This window comes from Lemur catta, chromosome 1, assembly GCF_020740605.2.
Source record: "Lemur catta isolate mLemCat1 chromosome 1, mLemCat1.pri, whole genome shotgun sequence".
NCBI classification, from domain to species: Eukaryota; Metazoa; Chordata; class Mammalia; order Primates; family Lemuridae; genus Lemur; species Lemur catta.
In genome coordinates, this window is record NC_059128.1 from 235,102,760 (window position 1) to 235,119,412 (window position 16,653).

Consider the following 16,653-nt stretch of genomic DNA (forward strand, 5'->3'; position numbering starts at 1 on the left):
AGACACTAAAGAACCAAGTGAGAAAGAGGAAAAAGAGCCGCTTCGGCCGGGAACAAAGCCAGGGCGGCTGACGAGAGGGGCGCGGAGCCCGCGCGGGCGGAGAGCGGAGGCCCCCTGCGGGCAGGGCCCGGCCCACGGCCCTGCGCGGCCCCCGGGCTCCCCGCCCGCGCGGGGAGAGGGGAGGCGCCCACGCGGGCGCGCTGCGGGCCGGGCGGCGGAGCGCGGGGAAGGGGTGCGAGCGAGAGCCCGGGGGGCGCGCGGCTCGACGTCCACCGGCGGGTGCCGGATCGGGGAGCGAAGGGAGGACGGCGACCGGTGCGGGGTCCCTGAAGCGTGAGGCGGGAGCGACAGCGAGGCGAGGGGACGTGGCGGGAGGACGGGCCAGGGCTGTGCGAGGGGCTGGAAGGGAACCGCGCGCAGAGGCGCTCGCGATGAGGTGCCCCGCAAGCGTGGGAACACACGCTCAGCCTCCCGCGGCGGGCGAGGACCCGGACCCCAGCGGGTGGCGGGTGCGGCAGGACGTGACCGGGAAGCTGGGCGCGCGCCACCGCCCCGGAGCGGGCAGCCGGCCTCAGCGGAGCGGGTGGGAGCCGGTACTCGAGCCCGCAAGCGGGGAGGGCGCCGCGTCCAGCGCCGCGGCGGCGGGGCGGGGTCGAGTGCGCGTGCGCGGGTCGCGCGGGCGGGGGAGCAGGCGGGGGGCGGTGAGAGCGCGCATGCGCGCGGCCGGGCAGCCTGGGCAGCGGGTCCTGCCTGTGACGGGTGGCGGCGGTCGGTCCTGCCTGGAACAGCGGCGGCTGCTCGTCCAGACACCTGCGGCGGCGGCTACCCCGCGGCGGGCGCAGAGATGTGGCCCCTGGTGGCGGCGCTGTTGCTGGCTTCGGCGTGCTGCGGTGAGTGGTTCCTCCCTCGCCCCCAGCCCTGCGGCTGCTGCCTCCTCGCCCCCGCGGGAGTGTGGGCTGCGCCCCAACCCGCCCGGCGCCCGGGGGAAGGCGGCGGGGGCGCAAGACGGGGGAGGGCCCCGCGGGGATCGGGCGCCCCTTCCCGTCCTTCCCGCTGTCTTCCTCTTCCCGCTGGGGCAGAGCGGGGCTCGTCGCCTTCACCCCGTTCTGTCTCCAGATACGCACATCCAGGAAGACTCCAAACCGCACGTCGCGCAAAAATTAACTGTAAAGAAAGAAAAGGCGCGATTGGAGGCGAGGGGGTGGCGGTTGACAGGGACCCCCTTCTTTCGCCCCTCTCTCCTTCTCTCTTACACGCCTTCGGGGTTGAGGGCGGGAGGGCCGGGCCTCCTGCGATGGAAGTGCGCATTTTGGCGAAGTCCACAAGAAGGGGATTCTGCTGTTTGCCTCCCACTTGAACGCAAGCGCAAAGGGGAAGTAAAGGACACAAGTTTAATTTCCAACTCGGCATTCAATCAGAAGAATCTTCCGGCCACGTATCTTTTGTTGTTGTTTTTAATCCTAGAAATAAGCTTCCTGGAAACTCTTTCCTTTTCGTGACCCCCCACGCTCCATCAGCCACTTTAATACGTACATTCCAAATTGTACGTTGAAGTTTTCCCACTTTATCTGGGGGAACCTTTTTAAAAGTAATCCAGATTTCGCCTGAAATATGAAGATAGTAACCTCGAGTCGAAACACATGTGTGCAGCAGAGTAGGAGTTGGTGTCTTTCAGCGCCAGAGGAGCCCCCCACTCCACCCCAAGCTTTTGGAATCCATTTCGCTTTTTTAAAACGAGTGCTTCATCTGTAAAACATGAGGAAGGAATAGGGATATTCGTGACTCTACAGTGCCTGTCACATTTCACATCTATAGAGCCTTATGTGAACTTTTTGTAAGATTTAGAATTGCGCTTGAGCACCAGTAACAGTAATTGTTACATTTATCCCAGAATGCTAAATTAATTGGGTTTTAAAGGGATTATTAGCCTGTGTGCTGTTCATAAAGGCTTTTGACTTTGAGTGGTTTCCAAGATGCCCTTAAGTCCCTGCTTACCACTTTTCCCCCTCCCCAAGCATCCTGGCATGTTGGAGCTGTTAATAATCAAGATCTCTATTATCTAAATGGTAGGTGTTAGGTAGTGTTTCTTGTCATCATCTTTAGTACGCTTGTTGCCATTATTGTCATTATAGCTAAAATAATACTGTTTTCAGGTATCTGTTGTGTAATCAGAAGCCTTCATATTGAACCAAATATAAATTTGTAATATGTTATCACTAATTCAAAGCTAGTCTGAATTGTAAAAAGTGTAAACCGTGTATTATTTTTAAAAACAAGTGTCCTATTTTCAAGCAGATTAAAACTGTTGGAATGGTATTTTGGGGGACAGGAATTCTGTTAGGCCTTCTTTAGTAATAGTTAAGATCACGTATAATTAGCACTTATTTACACACAATAGGAATGTGTTCAAATCCCTACAGAGTCATAGAATTCATAATTTATAGTATTTTATTATGCTTAGTTAATATTAACATGAAAACAATACAGGCATTATGCATTTGAGTTCTTTTAGGTGTGGAATATAAAAGAGGAAATGATAATGTCTGTCATAAGATAAACTAGATTTGTGTGTGTGTTTAATATGTAGCTTCAAAAGGACCGTGTATGAAGAGATGTTAATAGTCTCAGAACAAAAGTAGTTATAAACCAAAGGATTGGGGACTGAATTTAGGATCTAGATTGAATAAGAAAGGCATGGATTTGTACATTCATTAATACTGAAGTTTGGTTTTGCTTTCAGTTTCATTTAAGCAGTGGTAATCAGGCCATTTCCTAGCAATCTCTATGGTTTCAGTGACCTTTGCTGTAAAAGAAGTTATCTCAAATACCCATTTCATCCATTTATAGGCAATCTGCAACCCACTGTAATGGTTTACAAGATGTGGAATGAATTACTATGTTCCTTTCTTCCCTGTTTCCCCCATATGTCCAATTATACTTTTTTTAAAAGCACATCAACAGTTTTGGTGGTATTCACTAACTAGTAAATAAAGCCTTAAATAAATAAAAACAGTGATATGAACTGTCTTTTTAATGGTTGATTTTTCTTTGTTCAAAGTGAGAATTTAAAAGCAAGGATATACATGAGTAAATTTAAAAACATTTTTATTGTCTGAGTCTAGTAGTAATTTGGTTTGTTTAGATGAAAATGTTTTCTTTTCTCCTAAAGAATATATTATTTTTAAATACAAATTGCCATTTTAAGGAAGTAAATGTCTATTTAAAAGTACTTATTAATGGGGCTGCCCCAGCAGTCTAGAAGCAGTGTGTAAAGCATTACACTAAATGCCTGCCATTAGGACACTTGCTCATGCTGTCTTCTGTGTTTTGGCAGATGTTTTGTCTTTGCCACTGAGTTGTTAATGGAGATTTGAAAGGCCAAGTTCTAAAGATGAAAAATAGTTGTTTCCCCCCCAAATTGATAAATATTCAAAGTCTAAAATAATCACTCATATTACAAAAACTAAATTTGTATTCCTTAATGTGAATTCAGCTATAGCTAGTATAGGCATTGTTTTTAAATACAGTAATATTCTTTTTGTGACACAATTTGCATACAGCCATTTTACCTGTCTTAGGTTTTTGCTGTCCTAGCTTTTTATACAAGATAAAATTTTTCCATTTTTATATCTTATGTCTCAGTTTAATATAATACACTCTTGGGTTATCATAAAGTTACTTTGTATATTAATGAAGATATTTCTTCTATAATAAAAGAACCAGAATAATAGCATTGGATCTATTTTGCTAAAATCACTGTAGACTAAAGTAAAAAATATAGGGCACCCAGGAAATTTGATTCTGATATACCTAGACTAATACATAGAACCTAGGTTTTCTTTTTTGTAGCTACATGGAGTTGAAACAGAAATTAGGAGCTACACTCACCTCTGAATATTTCTTTCCAAATCCATGGAGCAGTTGCACAAGACTCAGAATCTGGTAAACACCAGGGTTTGAGATTTAGACTAGGAGAATTAATATATATATTTGAATACATATCACATTTGTAGGTTAAAAGGGAAGGCAAAGGGTTTGGCAAGTGCAGGGTCTATTAGAATTGCTTTTTTCATGTCGAGCAAGTATGAGCCAATGCTATGCTCTAAGCCCTTTATAAGGCCCTCTTGGGCAGATAGACAAATTGCAAATTGTATGTTTCTTAATAACTTAAAAAGTAGTTTATAGACAGTAGGGATATTTTGATTTTATCCTTTAGTGGTACTTAATATATTTTAAGTGCTTATGCCATAATTCTGTATTAAACTTCTCCGCCCCCTGTAATTCTAAATTGACCACTTCCATTCTTATAAAACCACTTTTAAATCCAGTGGGGAGATTGGTTTGAGTCAGAATTAAATAAAATTTGTGGACACCCCCAGTCTACCCCAGACCTTTATTTTAGTCTCCATTGAGGAGAAATCTGACTAGATCTTCTTTCCTAACCCAATTCAGTTTGAGACTCCAGTTCTTTATGCCAGGGGCCTGTTCTGAGGGCAAAAACTGGTAGGATTTATTTCTGGCAGGTATCTTTACTCATGAGCTTTGTTTCTTTATCTTAGTGGCTGCTGGGGCTTCTCACACCATTCCTGAACATCCATTTTGAGCAGATAATTAACTTCCTACTCCACTGCAAAAAATAGTGATGTGTGGTTTGGACTCCCTCAGTTTCCCTCCCACCATTACTAAACAAATCTATAATATCTCAGACAACCTTCTTCTCATTCTCCTCCCTTACCCAGTTTCAGAAGAATATCTACTTACCCTTCCAGGGAAAGGACAACCTGTCTACCACTCTTTCACTTCCACCGCCTTAGAGACCTGCTCAATTGGCTTAATTCTTCAGTCTTGCATCTTAGATTTTTCCCTCTCCATTGACTCTTTCCCCGCTTCGCTTGCAGACATGATCAAGTTTTACCCCATATTAAAAACAAAACAAAAAGCCCCAAGAAAAACCACAATCTCTGTTGTTGCCTTCTCTCTCTGCTTTCTTACACTGCCAAATAAATTGAAAAAGAATCACTGCTGCTTCTTTCTCCTGTCTCATTCACTTCCCAAATGCAATCTGCATCTGATCCCACTAGTCCATTGACATTGCTACAGATAAAGAAGCTAATGATGTTATAATTTTCAATCCAGAGACTGTTTTTACTCATCCCACTTAACATCCATTTTGTCCATATTAAGACTGTCCCTTGGTGTCTGCAGTGGTATGCTTTGCTGCCTCTCTTATTTCTCTCACTTTTTTCTCACTTCCTTGGCTTGTTCCCCTTTGACTATTTGTTCCACAAATATTGTTATTCCCCAAGATTTTATTCTCTGCCACCTGCTCTATTTGCTATACAAGAACTCTTTGGGCAATCTTGTTTATGCTTATGATTTCAATTACCAGCTTTATTCTTGGTGATTCCCAAGTCTTTTCTTCTTAAATCCAGATTCATATATCCTGGGATCTACTAGATATTTCCATTTCACTGTACCATGGGTACTTTAACACTCAGCTTAATAAATGTTGAAAGAATATTCTCCCCAAATCTTCAGGTCCCTTTTGTCTGTAGTTACTCCACAATCTAACTATTAATAGTCATACATACTGTTTTGGTTAACAGTTTTAGTATTTCCCTCTTTATCTCCCTCACCTTCCACATCTGACTTCTGATGATTACTGTAATTTCTAGGCCATCTCTCCAGTTGCTATTTACGTGGACCATTGCAGTACTCTTTTAATGGGTCTCCCCTTCTCCTTTCCCTTTCTACCCTCAGTCCGTCCTTTACACTCTGTAAATGTTACTTTTTAAAATGACAATGAATCTGAGTGGTTTGCTATTGCTTATATTATCAAGTCTAAACTTCTCAGCATGACATTCAGGGAAGCCTTTACAATTTTCTTAACTATCTTTTCCAACCTCATTTCCTAGAGCTCACCTGAATAATTTTCTGTGTTCAGTTGTTCACTTTCTTCATTCTGCTGTAGACATGTTACTCTGCCTAGAAATCCCTTTCTTTTCCATAACATTCTTACTCATTCTTCAAGACCCAGTGTAAACAGCACCCTCTAGGAAGATCATTCTTAGACACATTCATATGATTTTTAAGGAACTTTTCTATCCAACCATACAACTGACTTGAAATTTTCGATTAAACTATGCAGCTTCCCAGTTTCATGATCAAGTCTATAGAATTGAGAAGCAGTGGGGGATTCTCTTAAAATATGGAAGAAGAATGAATCCTCTCCCATATGAATTTTAGATTTTCCTTTCTTTGGATTCATACTTAAAACTTTTTGCATTCACGAGGAGTGTATCATATCCTGCTCTCTGGACCCTGGGTTAGATCCCTGGGATACCAAATGGAGCCATTGTTTTACTCTCTGAGCTTAATGGAGATATCAGTTAAGTAAAACAGTAATGATAATATTTGGTAGTAGGTACAGTGACAACACTGGAACAGGAGGAAATGGGAGCAATAAGGAGGGGAAGAATACAGTTGAGTGGTGGAGGGAAGGGGAGCAGGGTTGAACATCTCAACTGTGCTTTAGCAAGAAGAGCAAAAGTTAGCAAACCATAGCTGCCATGTATTGAGCACTTGCTGTGAAAGGTACTAGACTAGAATAAGAACTTTAAGTTCATTGTTATACTAAGTTTTAACAAACTCTCCACAAGGTATATACTATCAACATTCATATTTTGTAGATGAGGAAACTGAAGTACAGAGATTAAGTAATTTGCCTAAGTATATACATACAACTAAGAAGTGTTTGAGCTGAGTCTTGAACCAGGGTCTGACTCCAAAGTGTGTGCTGTTTAACTGTTACACACCCTTGTACACCCAGTGAAAGGTATAGGCCTCTTCGGGCTGGAGGAACAGCATGAACTAAGATATGGAGATAAGAATGCATTTGCATGACTGTGCATTTGCATAGTCATGGCATTGCAAGAAGGTCCTTATGATCGGAGGATAGTTTGGAAATGATGGAGTATAGGAGGTAGGGCTGGAAAGGATGTTGAAGGACCTCGTTTGTATTCCAGGCTAACGTACTTAGAATTTAGCCTGAAAAGACAGGAGGGTGTTGTTAAAGTATATTAGGGAAAGGAGTGCACATTTGCATTTAGAACAGTTATTTTGGGAACTGTTGAAAATACATTGGGGCTGAGATGGAGAAACCTTAAGGATGGAGACAGGGAGCCAGTTAGGAGGTTATGGCAATAGTTCAAGGGAGAAAGGATGAATGTCTAATTCATTCATTTAGCAGACATTGGATTTAGGAACTATTAACCAAGAATTTTCCACAGCTAAGGAGAGGGAGGAATCTAGAATGATTCTTGGGTCTGGTTGACTGGTAGATAATAGAAAATTCTCTATTTTCAATAGAAAATATCTACCAGTAAGGATGTCTGCGAAGGGTAGGGAGGGGGTAAGTAGATTTTTAGACATTGTTGACTTCAAAGTAACTGTACTACCTCCAAGTAGAAATGCACAACAGACAGTTGACCATCCAGAGTCAGTGGTTTAGAGGAAAGACAGGGCCTGGTTAAGTTTAAAAATCGTGTACAAGTGGATAAAACCATGGAAGTCAGGGAGAATATTGGTGGGGGTGGTGCTGCTGAATATGAAGCCCTTAGGAACATGAACATTTAGTGTGAATCAAGAAATAGATTTCAACAAAGAAAGCAGGAGGAAATTCATAATCAAGAAATACCATAAAGGCCAAGAGACCAAAGCAAGAAAGGAGCTTCCCGCAGGCTCAGGAACTGTAGAAAAGTCAAGATAGAAAGTGAACCATGCACATTTGATTTTTCACAAAGGATTACTGGTGATTTTGGGAAGAGCTGTAGTAGGAAAGAAGTAGTAGGGGTGAAGGGGTGGAGGCCAGTTGATGGAGAATTAAGGAGTGGATTGGAGTGAAGAAATGCACATACATTATTATTTTGGAATGCTAGGGAAGAGGGAGGCACGTATGAGGGAATGTTTTTTTTAAGTTGAAGAATACAGAAGCATTTTTTAAATACTAAAACAAAAGAACAGCACCTTATAAATAGGATATGGAGACTTGGAAGGCTGATATTCAATTAGGGAAAGTCCTTGAGATTGATAGGTGTGGAGGCAGAAATGGAAACTAGCTCTCAGTTAAAGGGATTCATTTGCAAAAAGGAGGAAGTGGGAGGAAAGAGGCATGGATAGTTGGGGTTGCAGGAAAGTTTATAGGTGGGGAGTGTTGGAAGCTTCTGGATTCTCCTCTGAAGGATTCAATTTCAATTAACAAGTAGGGAGGGAGGACTCTTGGAGAGTATAGGGTAAGAGGAAAAAGGACAATGATTTAGGTGTTATTAAAAAGGAGAACAAATTTACGTGGAAAATGTAAAAAGGTAAAAGATTAAAAGACCTGTGACACACTTCTGTGCTTCTCTAGTAGCAACACAAATTTTCCTAGAAATTTGTAACACTGATTACTCTTCTGCCCTTCCATAGTATATTGTCCACACAGAAAGGAAAACACTTGTGACTTTGTATTATATAAAGTACTTATCATCCCCCATATGAGAATTGTAAACTCTTAAAAGATAATTCCTACATTTTTTTTCATTGTTACTTCCCCACATCCTATTACAATGTTTCATATCAGGTAATTCTCAACAAATGTTTGTTGCATTTTTAAAGTTTCTAAGCTGGACTTGTGTGCTGTGACTACCATGGATTGAGCCTTCTCTGCCACTTCATAGCTGTTTTAAGAACTGTGGTCTGAGACGATTTGGGTTGGCAGTGTGTATTCATCAACACTTGCAAAGTCCAGTACTTTTGGCATTTGATATAAAATAATTGTCCCATTTTATTTGCTAATTTGTAACTCTCACATTACTCTTGGTCACATTTTTCTACTTCTATCTGATTTAGACTGCTATAAGCATATCTGTTTATTCAGAATTTTCTTATTCATGTTAATTGTCTATGTTCCTTTATTTGCTCCCTATATTTTAAATCTTTTCTTCACTTTGCTATTTCATCAGAAGGCAGTAGGTAAAACAGAAAAAAACCCAAATCAGGTAATTTTACTACTTAATAGTTTTTTATACATGTTTATAGAGATTGAAGTTGTAGTTAATAGTTGGGGTGATATTTTTGGACTACCCTTATTTATTAATTATTAGTGCAAAGATTATTAAAATTATGGTTTATCCAGGTCAATTTTACTTTAAAGTTTACTGAAAGTTATTCTACTTAAATTGCTTCAGCTGTAAAATGTTTTTATTACACCCAACAATGCAGTGCAATTAATGGTTTTGTATTTTTTAGAAAAATCATTTTCTAAACATAAGTTATGAAAATGTGGAGTGTTCACCAATCACTTCTTGCTTACTGAGAGCCTTCTTAAAAAGTTTGGTAGGATAACTGAGCTCTTTGTTTGTATCTCTTTTTTTAAAGGATAATTTTTAAAAAGTAAAACCATGATTCATACAGATATAAAATGAACACATGTCAAGGATTTCATTTCACTCATTAATTAACAAGCAAACCAGCAAGAAGGCAAAACCCTTTTAAAAGAAAATTGGAAGAACAGACACAATTTATAGGCAATCAGGAATGCTGAAATGAATTTGCTAATAAATGCAAAATTGGACAATATCCTCAGGGCAGTAAAATGTAATTTTTTTGGAATCTTCTCTTCCACCAGGTGGAAATCAGTTGCCAAACAAAATTTATTTATATCCATATGGATACCAATCATTTGCATTGTCATCAATTTTCTACAACTTACACAATTATAATGTAGCCCAGTCAAAGTCAGTGAAAGGCACAGGCCCCTATAGAATCAGATCATTCCAAAGGATATGTTAAACAATGCCCAGTACTCTGTTGAAAGGACACCCAGTAATCTTTGTGTACATTTCAAAATCTTTCACCATATTTTCTTACACTTGCCTTCCTTCTGAATTCCAACATCATCACCCCTTTATTCTCTCTCACAGGGGAAGTAATTCACAACTCCAAGGTTTTGAAGAATGCTATTGGAAGTCTAAATTTTGCCTGGGGCTTCCTAATGTTTGGGTGGCTAGAAATGTAGAAAACTGGGAAGAGATAAGCTATGGATGTCCACAAGGTTGATTCAGACTGTAAATCCCAGAAATAGAACAATTTGGACTAGTCAGAGAAGGTCCATATCATTACATTAAAATGCCAGATTATCTAGTTTTTATAGTATCACCCTACATTTTTACAGCACAATGTTTAAAGTGCACTTGCCCATATATTTTCTCCTTTAATGTTCACAATTCTGTGAAGTATCCCAGTGTTTGTTTTTGATCCTCTTACTTTCGGAGAGTAAACCAAGGCACAGACAAGTGAGTTGCTTAAGGGTGGCATACTATAAAAAGTAGTAGAGATAGGATCTGTACTCAGGTGTTTTGACCACTGTCCAGTTCTTATTCCACTATGCATCCTTGCATTCAATTCAATGGGCATTTATTGAATACTAATAATATTCTTAGAATAATAATATTCTATACCTCTGATTTTTATTCCAGTTTGTGTAAAAGGAAGAAATGTTAAGAAAGAACTATTAACAAAGTTGAAATTTTATTTACATTTCTTAGTGCTTTGTGCTTTTTCGTGGGAAAAGCCAACTAGCTACTTATATAAAAAGAGTTACTAAATGGCTAAGGAATATGGAAGACAACTACAATTTCCCCACATTCTCGTACATTTTAGTTGAATGGTGAATGATTGCATTTATGTACCTAGTCCCTCTTTTATAAGGCAACAATTGGTAGTTTATCCTATTGAGAAGAGTTGATAGGATACTCCCACTTATTAGCAGTATCTGCTCTTGGTTTCAGCATGTTTCTTAGCTTTTTGAGTGGCTTATGGTTTCTTGAGGAAAGAAATACCTAAAATATACATTTGGGAATTGTCATTCTGTAGTGTCAATGAAATGTGGGGGCAGGAAAATGCCATTTATTTGGATATAATCCTTTGTAAGACTCGTATACAAAATGTCTATTGCTATCTATATTTTGCAGTGGGAACATGGCCATAGTGAAATGTTTTTTTCTCATTAGTATTCTAAGGCTTTCCATCCTAGTGGAAAGATGTGATTTGATTCATCTGATTTACTTTGTATATTAAAATACAGTAGAACCTGCCACTGTTTTTGGAAATGCAACATAACGATAGAGATAAATTTCATATCAGTTCAGCAAGTTCTATTTAGAAGAAGTGTATTGCAGTTGAGACTGAATATAATATTTGGTTTGATTTTCTGTTCAAAATTTTCCCATGGTAAGGACAATATTTTCCTACATATATCAGTAGGCAATAATGATTACTTCAGAGCTTCCAAAGCCAGATACTACACCTGCATGTTCCAGCACAGTAGTTGAATGTATTCCCAAGATGCATGGTAATGTATACTTTGTATTACTGAGAATGAATAAAGAAAAGTTATAGTGTTGTCTGCCAGTTGTGCAAGTTAATATTAAAATAATTTGTTTCTGTTTTCCACCTTTCAGGTTTTCTCTTCATTGCTACACTGCTTACATAAGTGAACAATTGAAACATTGCTCTTTATCTTAAGGATTTAAAAATTAACAAACTTAAGATCTTATGGTATAGAATTCTATAATTAAATAAAATATTTTTCTTTTTCCTTTCCAGGTTCAGCTCAGCTACTATTTAATAAAACAAAATCTGTAGAATTCACGTTTTGCAATGAAACTGTTGTCGTCCCGTGCTTTGTTAATAATATAGAGGCAGAAAACCTTAACGAACTGTATGTAAAGTGGAGATATAAAGGAAAAGAAATTTACATCTTTGATGGCGTTGTCAACAAGTCCACTAGCTACAATAATTTTAAGAGTGCAAGAATGGACGTCCCAGAATTACTAAAAGGGGATGCCTCATTGAAGATTGACAAGAGTGAAGCTGCCTTAGGAAATTATTCATGTGAAGTGACAGAATTAAGCAGAGAAGGCGAAACATTCATAGAACTAAAATATCGTGTTGGTAAGACTTCTCTAATAGCTTCCTTTTTATTTGTCTTGATACAACCTGATCCTATTAGAAGGAGGGCAAAAGAGGGTTAGGAGCTCCTTTGAATCAAAAAGCAGGCTATTAATAATAAATGTTGATGTACTATTTAGCAGCTTTGAGATCATGAGTCCTATCTTATTTACTCTTCTAGTTTTTGCAGTACAGCTCATTTACTGTTAATTTGTATCCTGTGTGGGTCTTAAACTTTTGGTTTGAGGACGATTCTGTTTGGATGGTTGGTCCTGGGGTCATCTAGTCTGCATTTCTCATTGCTGCTATCAAAAGTACTTTCTTTCATTTGATTACTTTTCAAGGCTCTTTCCAATTATTTAGCCATTTTTTATTTATTTATGTGTGTATGTATGTATGTAACCTTACACTTTCGCCAAGGGTTGGCAAGTCCCAGCCACATTCCTTCTTGAGGGAATAGATTAGAAGGAGAATCGGGAGATTAAATCAGGTGATCATGGATGACTTCCTGAGGCTTTCTGTACTTAGCCTTGCTTTGGTGTTCTTTTCCTTGTCAAGATGTGGAAGAGCTAGGGATCCAAATTAATTTATTTGAATTCAGGCTTGGTTATAGCACCATGATTCTGCCCTCTCTTCACAGACGTGGGTTGGTGAGTTGTATAAAGTAGTAAAGTTAGCTGAAGTAAACAGTCTCTTTTCTTTGCTATTTCTTGCTTGATTTCTTCAGACACATACAAGTACATTCTGACTTTGTGTTTTGAAATCTCTATTTAGGATCACCAGTCATATTACTGATCTTGGGATGAACCATACTTTGAGAACCTCTGCTCTAGATGGGATCAGAACAGTTCCATTGGGTCAACTATTTGCCTAGCTTTTACTATTATGAAATATCTGCTGGCAGATTGGGAATGGGGTCTCTGGTTTGATGAAATATTTTGGCATTGTTTAGGATTGGAAATCAGGAGATCTGAGTTATATCCCCTGTTCAGCTTCTTACTATTCACCTATGTGACATTGAGAAGTTACTTCACTGAGTCCAAGTGACCTGATCTCTAGAATGGGGATAAAAGTAGATATTCTTTTTATGTATTCTATAAAATCTAGTGAGCATCAAATGAGGTCTCACATGGACAAGTTCTTTGTAAATCAAAGTGTGTCGCAAACGTTAGTTGTTTTCCTGGGATGTTTATTTTGTAAGGTATCAAGTTGCTGAAGCTAGCCTGAAGTGATACGAGAGGGATTTGTGTGCAGTGAGGAATGGGCAGGCTGGCTCAGAGCAGGCAAGGAGAATTCAGAGCATTTTTCTGCTCAGAAATCTCTCTTACATTGTAACTTTTACTACTGATATTAATTGGGGCTAAGGAGATTTTTAATACATATTATATTACACACAGCCACACGGACACACCCCTTTCAGGAGGGATCTAATCAGTCAGTCGTATGTACTGTGAGTGGTTGGAGTTAGATAATCTAATACCTCCTTGAAATTTTCCTGAGAAAGTATAAAGTTTCATGGGAATGAAAGAATAAGACATGGGGGCACAGTAATTTTGGAGGGTAATGTAGGTCACTGAGGTGTAAACGGGTAAGCTTAAGATACGAGATTTGAAAGGCCAGAAGATGAAAGGAAGGTGGATGGGAGAGGAATACCAGTATCTGAGGTGAAGGCACAATTAATGATTTTGCATGTGATTGTTTTATATTTCCTTTTTTTCCCCAAAAATACCCTATGAAAATAAGAACTAGGCTTTCTTTTTGGGCCCTTAAAATGAGAAAGTATTATTTTATTATAGAGAATGTAGAAAATTTTACCAGAGGCTTGAGACATTTGGCTTTATACCCATTTTTATTTTTTGAAATAATTTTTGATTCATAGAAAGATTTAAAGATAGAAAGGGATTGTGTGCTCTTTACCCAACCACCTCCTCCACCAGTGGTTACCTCTTGTGTAAGTATAACACAGTATCAAAACCAGGGAGTTCACAATGGCATAGCGTGTGTGTGTGGTTCTCTGTCCTTCTATCACATGTGTGTATTTGTGTCACTACCACCACAATCAGAATATAGAGCTCTTCTGTCAACACACACACATCTCCATCATGCTAACCCTTTGTAGTCACATCCCTTATCTCCTACTATCTCTTACCTGGAAAACACTAATTTTTCCTCCATATCTTCAATTTTGTCATTTCAACAATGTTTTATAATGGAATCATACTGTAGGTTACCTTTTCAGATTGGCCTTTTCACTCAGCACAATGCCCTTGACATCTATCCAGTTTGTTGTGTGCATCAGTAGTTTCTTTTTTCTTTTTTCTTTTGTTGTTATTGTTTTTTGCTGAATAGTATCCCATGGTGTGGGTATATCACAACTTGTTTAACCTTCACCTCTTGTAGGACATTTTGCTTGTTTCCAGTTTGAGGTAATTGCAGATGAAGCTGTTACGAACAATTGTGTACAGGTTCTCATGTAGACATAGTTTTTATTTCTCTGGGATAAATGCTTAGAAATACAGTTACTGGGTTGTTATGATAAGTGAATGTGTAGATTTTAAAGAAAGTGCCAAACTGCTTTTTTCCAGAGTGGCTGTTTCATTTTATATTCCCATCAGAAACGTAAGAGTGATCTAGTTTCTCTACATCCTTGCCAGCATCTGGTGCCTCTATTTTGCACCCATTTTTCACTGGAAAAAAATACAAAAAAGTTAAGGATTCTTACTATGGAATACAAATTTGTTGAAGTAAGGATACTTACCTATCATGGGGACTTTGAGGATATAGGTATTAGAAACCATTTTTACTATGTTGTGCTTTCTTGCAGATATACAGATATAGGCATAAATGAGAAATAGAAATTGCTCAATAGGGAATTGAATTCCACTTAATAGAATGCAGATAATGGTGACCATTCTGTGTGGAGTTTTTTTTTTTTTTGAGCACTAGGACTGAATACATGGAAACACAGTAAGATATAGTTTTATATACCTCTGATGCCTATGTATACTATAGTACTATGGAAGGAGCACCAGATTTGAATTTAGAAAGTTATTTTTCTTTGTGTTGACATTTTCTAGCTTAAGAAAACTTGGGTGAGAAACTCAACTTATCTGGCCCTCAGATTCTTATCAGTCCTATGGGGATACCATCTTCATTGCGGAAATGTTCTAGATATCAATAAGATAACATCTCTCTTACTTAACAAAGATTTATTGTGTCAGACACTGTGCTAGGCACTATGGATTCAATGATGACTAAGACATTAACCCTGATTTCAAGGAAGTGATTGCAGTACAAATAAGAAGAATAAAATGACCTAACATTTATTTGAACACATGCCAGATACTTTATGTATGTTGTGTCTTGTTATCTTCTCAAGACCTCTGGGAGATAGATGTAGGTCTTACCAATTAACAAATGGGGAAGCAAAAGAGATTCAAGGTACTTGTTCAAGGTCAGAGTAACAGCCAGGATTTTAACCTAGACCTCTCTGGCTATAAAACCCAACATTTTTACCACCATAAATATATGGTTTCTGTGAAAATACCTGGTCAGTAACCAAACACTAATGTAAATAATAGTAGTCATAAAATTTGTTATTAATATTTATATTATTAATGATATAAAAACTTGGAAGTTTAAAATTTATTTTTCTCTAAGATATTAGAGTTTTGATTTAAAAAGTTCAGTTCAAGTTCAACAAAGTTGTCAATTCCCTTATTATCAACATGATATACACTGTTTATAATGATGACATAAAAGCATTGTAAGATCCTTGTATTGGTTTTCTAGTGCTATGTAACAACTATTTTCCTTTTGTTGAATCTCTCTTTCATATTGAATTCATTTTGCCAGAAAGAGCCCAGACCCTTTTAAGGGATCTCTTGATTAGGTCAGACTTCTCTCCTTCAAGAATAATCTCCCTTTCTTAAAGTCAACTGATTGGAGACCTTAATTATATCAGCAAACTCCCTTTTGCCAGGTGACATACCATAATTATAGAAATGAAATCTAACATTCATAGTCTTACCCCCACACGAGAGGAGGGCATTATGAAAGGCATGTATGTCAGACAGGGGCTTTGGGGCCACCTTGGAATCCTGGGTTTGTTTAAATAAGAGGACTGTAGCCTAGCCAAGTCAGCACATCAAAAAAGCCATCACAATCCTGAAACATCAAGTCAAAATTTGGTTTGAATTTTAGTGTTATAAATGTTACTGTGATTTTTGTTTGTTTTTTGGTGGACACGTGTTCTCTGCATTTATGGAGGTTTGCATGTATCTATTTGAAGGAGAGACACATTCAGTTGATCAGAGTGATCTCTTTTTCAGGTTGTCTCATTTTTGTACACAGTGATAAGAAAAATGAAATCCTGGGGTTTAATAACACTTAAGCTTGGAAGCAAAATTTAAACACTCATTCATATGCCACACCCTCTTAATATCATTTCTTTGCCTTTCCAGTAGTAAGAAGTTAATTTTCCTGGGAATTGCTCTGCCTGACCAGGAGTTGGGGGAGAGTGATGGACGGAGTTATTAGCCATAGCTCAGGTGGAATAGGATGTAGATGCCCTTGGATTACCTTTCTTAATCCTGAGATGGGAAAAAATTTCTGATCTTGTTCTTAGTCCATTTCAAGCTTAATTTATTATCTTAGTGTCAT

The 16,653-nt window shown here is 38.9% G+C and overlaps 1 protein-coding gene across 7 annotated transcripts in view; it reads left to right on the forward strand.

Annotated features, from left to right (window-relative positions):
* Positions 1–684: 684 nt before the first annotated feature.
* CD47 (CD47 molecule) overlaps positions 685–16,653 on the forward strand; it is a 52,125-nt gene continuing 36,156 nt past the window's right edge. For all 7 annotated transcript variants that reach the window (XR_006732709.1, XR_006732708.1, XR_006732706.1 and 4 more), the window contains exons 1-2: positions 685–890; positions 11,647–11,994. Coding sequence is in view for 3 of the 7 variants with exons in the window: in XM_045540349.1 (XP_045396305.1) it covers positions 845–890; positions 11,647–11,994 (394 nt within the window). In the remaining 4 variants the exon portion in view is untranslated. The remainder of the gene's footprint in view (positions 891–11,646; positions 11,995–16,653) is intronic.